This window comes from Callionymus lyra, chromosome 3, assembly GCF_982586985.1.
Source record: "Callionymus lyra chromosome 3, fCalLyr1.hap1.1, whole genome shotgun sequence".
In the NCBI taxonomy this organism is placed as follows: domain Eukaryota; kingdom Metazoa; phylum Chordata; class Actinopteri; order Syngnathiformes; family Callionymidae; genus Callionymus; species Callionymus lyra.
In genome coordinates this window covers 34,654,995-34,665,095 of record NC_141820.1, presented here as the reverse complement: position 1 = coordinate 34,665,095, position 10,101 = coordinate 34,654,995, and the positions used below count along the sequence as shown (strand labels likewise).

The 10,101-nt window shown below is 36.3% G+C and overlaps 1 protein-coding gene across 2 annotated transcripts; it reads right to left on the bottom strand.

The window, feature by feature from the left end:
• Nucleotides 1–1,536: 1,536 nt before the first annotated feature.
• LOC148084577 (CMP-N-acetylneuraminate-beta-galactosamide-alpha-2,3-sialyltransferase 1-like) lies at nt 1,537–10,011 on the bottom strand. 2 transcript variants are annotated; one of them, XM_087787676.1, is made up of 7 exons: nt 9,694–10,011; nt 8,345–8,655; nt 5,485–5,681; nt 5,247–5,414; nt 2,979–3,006; nt 2,786–2,905; nt 1,537–2,162 (listed from the first exon to the last, which is right to left on the bottom strand). In XM_087787676.1, exons 2-7 carry the CDS (start codon nt 8,570–8,572, stop codon nt 1,995–1,997), a joined length of 909 nt encoding a protein of 302 aa, XP_087643802.1. In that variant the 5' UTR covers nt 8,573–8,655; nt 9,694–10,011; the 3' UTR covers nt 1,537–1,994. The 2 variants fall into 2 exon arrangements, with proteins under 2 accessions (XP_087643802.1, XP_087643801.1); XM_087787675.1 differs by having other exon boundaries at nt 9,703–10,011.
• Between the last annotated feature and the right edge of the window lie 90 nt (nt 10,012–10,101).

Sequence of the window (10,101 nt, the reverse complement as noted above, 5' to 3'; positions counted from 1 at the left end):
ACCTTGTGTGTACACAGTATCTTTAGATATTTTGAGATGAATAGCATCATCCTTTATTGCCTCACAATGAAAACATGTCATTAAAGAAAGAGTACATTTCTGGGTTCCGTAGTTCCATCTATCCGTCTACTTCTGCTTTATTCCTATTAGTGTCACAGGGTACTGAGGCCTATCCCCACATCTCTCAAGAACTCAACTACCTGGGTCTGGGTCCTGGACTGGAAACTTGTTCTCCATGAATCGACGCAATTCCTTTAAGCAAGGAAGTTCTTTGTTTGTTTTTATTGTTTACATTGTTTCAGAAATGCATGTGTAATGCACTTACTGGCAGGGGTATGTACTGTGTCAGTGCACACCTATTTATAACAAAACAAAACACCGTTTTCACTGGCACAAGGGTAAAATAAAGCTGCACCGTTTTTTTGTTCATTTTATTTTTGTTATGGCCCTTTTTTTCATTCCAAAAGCGACAAATAAAATAAAATAATTCTCAGTTGCATTATTAATCTTTGGCCAGCAGATGTCAGGATTGAACTGTTTTCGTTGTACACGTTAGTCTTATCTATAAATCACACTCAGAAAACTTATTGCCAATGCTATAAACACTGGAATCTGTTGTGGTGGCAATGCAGAATATAAATGAAAAATAATACGAATGAAATAAAAATACTTAATACAATACATAAATCATTAATTAAAATATACCATAAAGTGACATGTAAATAGATAATGAATAATTAATGAAAAATAAAATGAAATGCATTACATTTAAATCAACAATATTCATGACAGCACATGGATATAAAGAGTTCTTGAGAGGGGTCCACTACGATTCTGCCTGCACGCTTAGATGTCCTGGTGATGTACAGTTCTGCATAGATAGAAGAGGGCAGCCAATCACCTTCTCAGCAGAACACATAGAATGGATAGTCTCTTGCAGCAGAGGACCACACGGTGATAGATGAGGTGATGATGGACTCCACAATGGCAGCGTAAAACTGAACCAGCATCATCAGTAGGATTAGGAATTTCCCAAATACAATAATAGTAATAATAATAATAATAACGATAATATGAATATGTTAATTTTGAAAAATAAAATAATTTTAAAACTGCATCCCCTATCTTCGTATATGTGAATTCTGTAATTATATTTAGTAAAATTACTGTAGTTCAGTTTTGTATGTACTAACTTACTTTCACTTAAGTTTAGTCCACTAGATGTCACTCTTTGCTCTATAATCTATTTCTTTGAAAAGCTATGCTATTGAAAATCTCACATAATTACGCTAAGGGCGCCCCCTACTGTCGTAAAGGTCTGGAAACATGAGGACGCTTGAGAAGTCTTAACCCTCCATGTTGGTGACAGGTCAGCTGTGCAATGCTATTGGTACACATACTGATTGTCTGATTTGTCGAGAAGCTTTTGTCATCTCGTGTTGGGGTTGGAGTTGCTCCTCCAAATCACAGAAACAAACTCACATGCCTTCGGCTGTCCAGACATTTGCAACTAAAAGGAACCATGACACTTTTATTTTTATTTTTTATTAAAAATATAAACCACAGAACATTGTTACCATAATTACAAGTCTCTCGTAACATAATCGGAAGTGCATGGAAGCATGGACACACACAGGGAAAGTTACAACGATGTCTCACAGTGATTTGTCGTAAAAAAAATCTTCATCAAAATACCTCATGACATATTCCATCAGAAACCTCTAGAGTGTACAATTTTTAAACAACCCAAATTGTTGATGTGTAAATATTGTTAAGTTAGCAGCTCATTTATTCCTTCTTAGTACATAATATGTATTATTAACAGTATATTTTAAATCCTATTTTTGAGTCTTAAACTTAAGTTAAGTATGTTAGGTCAGTTGGAGCTTTTTCAACCTCTATAGCTGCAACACTTATTTTTAACCGTGGAAAACTTACTTTTCCATTAAAAAAACAAACAATATCTGCACAAATGTGTGTTTAAAATAATCTGATCAAAATCCTCGGAAGAATTGTAATTTGTCTTCATCGTGAAATTGCAGGATCACATTGTATTCGTCAATTCCAGCATGTGGTCCAGTCTTTAGACGTTTGTTTCGGAGAACCTCAAAGTAATGATTCCAGTTCCCCTGGCTGTCTGCTCCGAAACCGAAAACGCTGATCTGTCAAAAGAAAAAAAAAGGGTTGCTTGAGTCATTTTTACACTACATTTTACAACTTTTACACCATTGTCATTTTTCACTATTTTCAACCATTATTAAACATTACATCACTAAATAATGGTTGCCATTAGTGTGAGAGTCCTGATATATTTGTTTGATATTGAATCATATTTATGACTGGAAACCACATGCACGACATGTCTCAAGAGATATAAGCAGCGATATCATAAAGATAGTTATCTTTCCATTATCAGCTGACTTACGGAAAATGTGTTTTGTAATTTTCATTTTACGATAAACATTCTCTTTAAGGTGAGTAGTTCAGCTGGTTTATTAACAGGTATTTGGAAAAGAGAGGAAGGTAAGTTACAGGAAAGACCAGCCTATAAAAAATGCAAGAGCTGATGTGTCAGCCTTTATGAACCTGTTATGCCACTTGACCTACATTAGAATTAATACGTTTTCACAGCAGAGAGTCTTGGGCGGAGAACAGACAGAGAAAACGTAAACGCTCATTCTTTTTTGCGTGTGTGTGTGTGTGTGTGTGTGTGTGTGTGTGTGTGTGTGTGTGTGTGTGTGTGTGTGTGTGTGTGTGTGAGCTCTATGGATAACGTCTCTCATACCTGGTCACACATTTGTAAGCCTAAGGCAACAGCCAGGAAGCCTGTCGATGGATATTTGCCTTTCTTCTGCAGCAAACTTTCATGCACGAACCTCATGAAAGCAGGGTTCAGGATCATCACCTGAGAAGAATCGCATGTGACTGAGCTGATCATCAACACAAACACACATTTGTGCTTATTGTCGCACACTCACCATATCCCTGTTGGCCCCCCACTTCATTCTGTTGAAATATAAAGTAGTTGTTATATTTAGGAATAAAAAAGAAACATCATTGCACTGTGAACTCAACTTGTTCAACAGAATAACAATCATTAACGTCATGAATTTAGACTTTGCTCCTGAGCACTAAATAAAAGTGACATCATCCAACATGTGGACAAGTTGATAAAGTAAGTAAGTCATGTTTTTTTTCTAGAGCGTCTAAAGTCACAGCGCAGGTTGAAACACAGGCTCAACAAGTTTCAACTCTTACAAAAATACAAATTCATTTCAGCATGTCCTCGCCTCCAACCCTAAGTAGCTGGGGTACATCGCAGCCCTCCACGCCCAAAATAAGGCAATAATCGGTAGAAAATAATTGTTTTACCTTTAATAATAAATACCCACATCTGTGACATTTCCTTGGTTTAACATTTGACACATATCATAATGTCCCATGAACAAATATAATTTCCTTATGTACTGAAATGACTGGGGTTTATTTTCTTCTTTAAACATTAACCATTTAACCTAAATAAATGTTAATGGTTTCAGTGACATGAACTGTGTATATCATCGTGTAGGAATATGTTTAACCCTGATAAGAGTATACATTGAAGATATGCATCTGACTAACGGAGACTATATATCACAATTCAAATGTGTAGTTGAAGTTTACATTGACAGATCGCTCTCTTTGTGTTTCAGAGACGGTTGTTGAGATTGACAAAGCTGTGACAATGAGATAATGACGACGGAAGTTTTACTAACAGTCTTCTCACAAAGGACTGAATGTTCTTTTTAGTTATGAGCTCAGTGAAGCAAGACATTCTTCGTTTCCACTGATCTTGACCAGAGGCTACATTTGTCATTCTTACAACTGTAGGGTCGAACACACTTAATCATTATTTTTTTAACATACATTTAAAGTCTTGATATTACAAGAGTAGAATTTATAAAATTACAAGATTTAAAGTAGTAACAAAATGATGTAATTGAGTAAGAATCAGAATTTTAAAGTTGATCCTGGAAGAAACTGGAAGCCAGTAAAGAGTTTTAAGGATCGGAGTGTCAGTTCTTCTACTAGAGCAGGTCAGAGTTCTGAATCAACTGCAGGTGAGACAGATCCTTCTTGTTTAGACATGAAAATAAACTGTTGCAATAGTCCAGACGAGAAGAAACAAATGAATGGATTACAAGCTCCAGATCATGTTGTGACAACATTTTCCTAAGTTTAGAGATTTTTCTCAGTTGAAGGAAACAGTTTCTGGTCAGTTTTCTGCAGTGTTGGACTAGAGACATGTCTTTGTCAAATACAACACCCAGGTTTCTGAAGCTCAGTTTGTTTTGATTTCTAGCAAACAATTGACTAAGCTGTTCAGCCTCTGGGGCTCAGTTGGATCAAATGAGTAGTAGAGTTGGATGTCATCATTGTGACATGACAGTATTGCTATTATTTTAAAAGTCATGGTATTATGACTTTTAATCTGTTAAAATGACAAGTGATGTTTCCTGTTCAGCCTCGCCCAGCAGACTTTATTTGCAGGTTTCCAAATGAATTAGATGATGTCTGTTTTTCCAATCTTTTTTTCAACAACAATTGAAAACAAAAAAACTATGATTTTTCTAAATCACATTTAAATCTTACTGTAGTCGAGTAATTAAAAACAAATGCACATTCAGAAATAAATATAATAAACATTTTAAAACGCAATGAAATAACGGCTGTGTCAGTAATACTTTTAAAGTAAGTAAGCTTTATTTGTAAAGCACCTTTCACAGACGGTCGGGCCTCTAAAATATAATTTTTTGATTTCTCGGATGTTAAAGTTGCTCTTTTGTATTGCAGAATGCATGTGAAATATAAATTAAAACTGCCAAAATATGTGTTTCAATCGTAAAGGTTTTTCTGGCGAGATCTGAAATCAGGCTGTTTCAAACTTCTTTACTCATCTGACCGACCCCTCTACCGAAACCATACGCCCCAACTTCTCTGAGTCCGACATCAGTCAGTAACATCAGTGACAAGTCGCTACACTTGTAAGTGTCGTGATTTTTAAGGAGATGCATAGATGACTGCATTGCACACGGAGCACAAGGAGTATATCAAATTAATATTTTTGATGGACACATCCCAGACATGTCAAAAGACAAGCAGCATGTATGAAGAAACAACAGCTATAAGTTTGCACTGCCCCAACTTTTTACCACACATTAAGGACTGTTGATTGACATACTTGATCAGTTTTGTTACCCACCTACCCGGGGTTGATATTTTTCTTGAGCCACTGTAAATCTTTTATCTTGAATGGAACGAATACCAAATGGGTGGTGTTGGCTATTAGTGTGGCGCTCTCTGGGTACATCACATGATGAGTTGTTCTGGAGCCGACATCCACCTGGAAGTCTTTGGTGGGCGCACGGTTCATCCTGACAAGAAGAAAACACGACAGTCATGGGATAATGTGGAGCTCTGCTGCAGCATCATTGAATTCCCTACCTGATCACATAGTTGTGGGAGTCGATGAGATGGCCATAGTGAGAGCCCTTCAAATTACCAGAGTTCCCAACCACAGCACACGTCCTGCAGCGGTCCTGACTGCGCTGAACCATAACTGGAACTTGTTGAAAGACCTGGAACAGTTCCTTGATTGTATTTTTATAAACCAAATAGGTGTTTTTCTCCCTTTGCATGTTCTGAAAAATGTAAAAAAAAATGTATTAAAAAAACAAACACATTTTTTTCTTCCCGAAAGTAAGATTCAACCAAGTAAATCATTAATAGTAATCCTTGGCAGTGGTATGCACTGAACTTCTCCAGAATCTTTGTCAAGGAGTTTAAGAGCAAGAGTTTTTTTTTATTTCCCAATACTGGTTGATCAAATGAACAAAATTATATGAAATGAAAATGCAGGGAGAACAAGTATGACACCAAACTTAACTTCAATTCATTTTGAAGATCTATTCAAAAAAGTAGAAATGTTTCACTCTATATTTATTGCTCATAGATTAACAAGAAATGTGCCGGAGCTAGCATGAATGCTAATGAATGCTCACAGTAGCAGATCATACTAGTCCTGCCTCCACCTATATATAAGGTGGTTCAATACTATTTTAAAATAATAGTTTGAGTTTTATGGACAAGTACGACAAATATTAGGGACTAATATATTCTAATGTTTTAGACTAATGTATTCTAATACTGTTTTTTTTGTTGTTGTTTGAAGGTATTTGTATGTCAGTTGTGCTAAAGCTTTTCCTGACAACTAATACCAAAAATCTTTACTCTCTTCGTTTTCACAACAAGAGCTACACCACAATTGAAATGTGTGAGTGTGACGAGTCCAGAAGAGTGAGCACGTACATAAGTATGTCTAATATGTGTAAATACATTTAATATATTATGTATAAATAATACACTCATTCATCATTTATCCGTTTTATTCCACTTATTCCCTTATAGTGGTAGCAGGGGGCTAGAGTCTGTCCCGGCTCCCTAGGGCAAAAGATGCAGGACACTCTGAACAATAAAATATTTGTATAGATGCAGTGAGCTAACCATTAGTGGCATGTTGACACGTCTTCACTCATCAATCAATTCTTCTCCTTTCTTACATCTGTCAGTATGTGATTAAATGTAATGAGCAAACACTCCCTGCATTGTGTGGACTATCAAAAGACTATTCTCTAGTTCGTCATTTGGTAATGCTGAGTGTTCAACCCTGAACTATTTAATATAGATTCAAATGAATTACGTCATTAGACGAAAATACACTTGCTGTTTACTCTTTGATTACAAAGACAATGGAATGTTTTGAAAATATGAAGATGGTCCTGCTTCATGCATGCTCAGCCCAGAAACACAGCGAGCCAGTTATTTCAAGGGATAATGCAAGATTATTAGTAGATACTTTAAGAGACTTGTGACGAGTAACGAAATATTCAAATTTTTAGTCACCCACTCATTTAGCTATGTTGCCTTTTTGTTGCAAGCTTACCACCCACCTCCTCATAAAGACCTGGGCTTGGTTTGTCTACACAAGTTTCGTCCAGGGAGTGCGCTCTCTTGCTATTCGTTGGGGTCATGGGTCATGGGCATAAAGTTTGTCTTTTATGGAAGCAGTAAACCTGGCACTGCCTCCTAATTTTCTTTCTTTTAAGGGCATTTTCTGTATCACAAAGTATTTCTGCGCCGTAATCCCTTTACACCCACTTTTGACTGAGTGAAACTGCAATGTCTTATTATTAGTTGGTAACTAAAACGAGTCTTATATGCAGAAAATAACATTTAAGTTGATGTTAGCTGTGGGTTCTGTCCTCAGAGTTCTGTGTACAGAATGAGCAGTTATGATGCAGAAATATCAGTTAAAAAAGATACCAACATATGTAAAAGTTGTAGTGTTTCATTACACACATTCATACCACAATTATCCGCTTATCTCCAAGTTTTTGTATCTTTACTCATCCCTAACACCTGCGACACGAAAAGTGGTTGTAGAACACTGAAGAATCATTCGACAATTTGAAGTAAACTAGTTCCTCAACTTTTTATAGGATGCGTGTTCAATCTGATCTCTAAACATTCAAAAGAAGATATTGAATTCAGCCAATTATCCATCTTCACAATAACATTTGGAACTGGGACAAACAAACACGTAGACACAAAGAGTTAAGGTGCAGTACACAGTCCTACAGTGAAAAACAATGCGGCTGCTCTTACGTCTGTGCTCTTAAAAAACATTACTGGTATTGTACTGTGAATCCAGAGAAGCTCATCACATGCACATTTTCTTGTCGAGGGAGTGATGAGGCTGCACACGACATCAATTTACTTTTTTCCTTAAAAATCTGGCTTTTTTTTCTGTCGGTTTTTCACCTCAACTCTTGTATTTTGTTATGTCAATATAAGTCCATTACCAACAAAAGCATGTTTGTGACGGTGCAGGTGATTGGACCAGATTTATACTGGTTAGAAAATAAGCTTATTAAAGGCTTTCTTCATCATTTTTTCTTTGTCTTTGGGGGGAAACCCTGGACAGGACGCCAGTCTGTCGCAGGGCACACAAAGACAGACAACCATTCACACACACTCTCATACCTACAGACAATTTCCCAATATACCTCTGTATGTTTTTGGACTGTGGGAGGAAACCCATGCAACACAGGGAGAAATATAAATAAATAAATTCAATAGTTAGGCTTATGATTTACAAAAACAGACATGTATTGTAACTCTGTGATCAGGATGGTAACTTTCGTTACAATTTGTTACCTTTGGCTCTCATTCGTCACCTCAAGGAAAGGTTGGTTAATCATTAACAGAAGTGGTTACTTGTGTGAGTAGAACACTTTTCATTTACCTTCCACCAGTTAAAATCGTCCTCCTTTGTTTTCGTATTTTTCGACATTAAGGCTTTTGGGGCAGTCCTGAGGAGTTCACTTAACGGGTCGGTTCCTTCCGTTAAACATTTGGGGCAGGAGCATTGAGTGTTGCCTCCAGCTAGGAGGAGAGGAAATACCAGGCAGAGGCTTGTGAGTGACGCCAGCAGTAAAAGCAGTAATCTGGATTTTTTCATTCTGGGAGGCATCTTTTCTCGTCACACCAGGGTTGAAGCAGTTGATCCGCTTCACCACTGAAACTGTTTGTTTAAGGAGGTTAATTTCCGGAGGCCTGTGGAAGAGAAAAATGTCTTTCAGTCAGTGTTTGACTCACTTCAAGGTCATTTTCAGCCACAATTTTAACAGTGAAAAACATTATTTTGGTGGAGAGTGAATAACATTACCAGGTGGCAGGATGATGCAAAAGTAATGCTTTTAAAGACGTGTCAACAATGACACACCTGAAGGTCAAAGTTCATCTTCCCAGATAGGCTCCTCTCATTGGAGAGTACAGGTAGGAGAGCAGAGTCTCAAAGTGAGCAGTAGTTACTTGCCAAATAGAATGTTTAGTGTGATGCAAGACTTTAGTAGTGGTTCTCAAAAGTTATTTTTAAATCGGTATACACACCCATTACAGCTTTAATTGGCAACACACGTCAGTGTAAAGGTATGTAATACTTACAAAGAAGTTAAGCAGAAAAACGCGCAATAGACCGACAATATCACAATTCTGATAATTATATAAAAAATGACATATTACCAAGTGATACAATTAAATTATTTTTTAATTTTTTATTTTATTTATTTATTAACTTATTCTAAAATATATATAATAAGTTAATTCAGGCCTCTTGAAAAATATTGGACAAAAATCTGTTATTGAAAATCCATCCGTCATTAGGTTAGGTTAGAGTAATCACAGGAACATTCCGGAATGATTGGCAATTATAATCATTTATCATCAATAGAGTTGAAATTTCTACAAGCAAAAACTTCACTATACTATTTGGGATCATCGAGATTTCCGAAGCATATACGAGGAATTCACAATAAATTATATACAATTTAGCCCTTAAAAACAACTATCATATTTCTAACTTAGCTACTAGGGTTATTAAACAGAAAAGTATTACAAAGACATTATAAATTCACTTGATGTTTGTTTATGTTAGTTTTAGAATTATATATAGTGTATATTTATTGTTTGTTAATCTGTAGATATTGTGTTAAAGGAATCATCCAAAAGAAAACATGTTTATTTTTAAACAAATGAAACTATACTAGAATATAGATAGAATAACATTTAGAATATAAATGCCTAAACATTTACCTTACTTACCTTACAGTCAGGACATCAACAGGCAATCCAGTTCTGATCCGTAGTATCACATGTGTGGGGTTAGACTTCCTCCGTGTCGACAGGTAAACTGGTAAAAAGAACCTGCCTTCATGTGTTCTGGGTGTGTCACTAGAGCAGGTCCCTGTAGGCTCCTGACGTTTGTCAGCACTCTACAGTAACTGATAAACACACCACACAGTAAAGGAAGTTCTTTTAAATGCTATTATCTTTTTTAACGGAATTATTTGCATTCAAAGTTATAATGAATTTCCACGGCCACGTACTCCCAAGTCTAGAACAGATACTAAACCTTGAAGAAGCTTTAGCTATCAGGCTGAAAAAAACACCTGACTCGACAGGTTATGCTTGAAAACGGTTGGATATGTAGGTGTGTCCTTG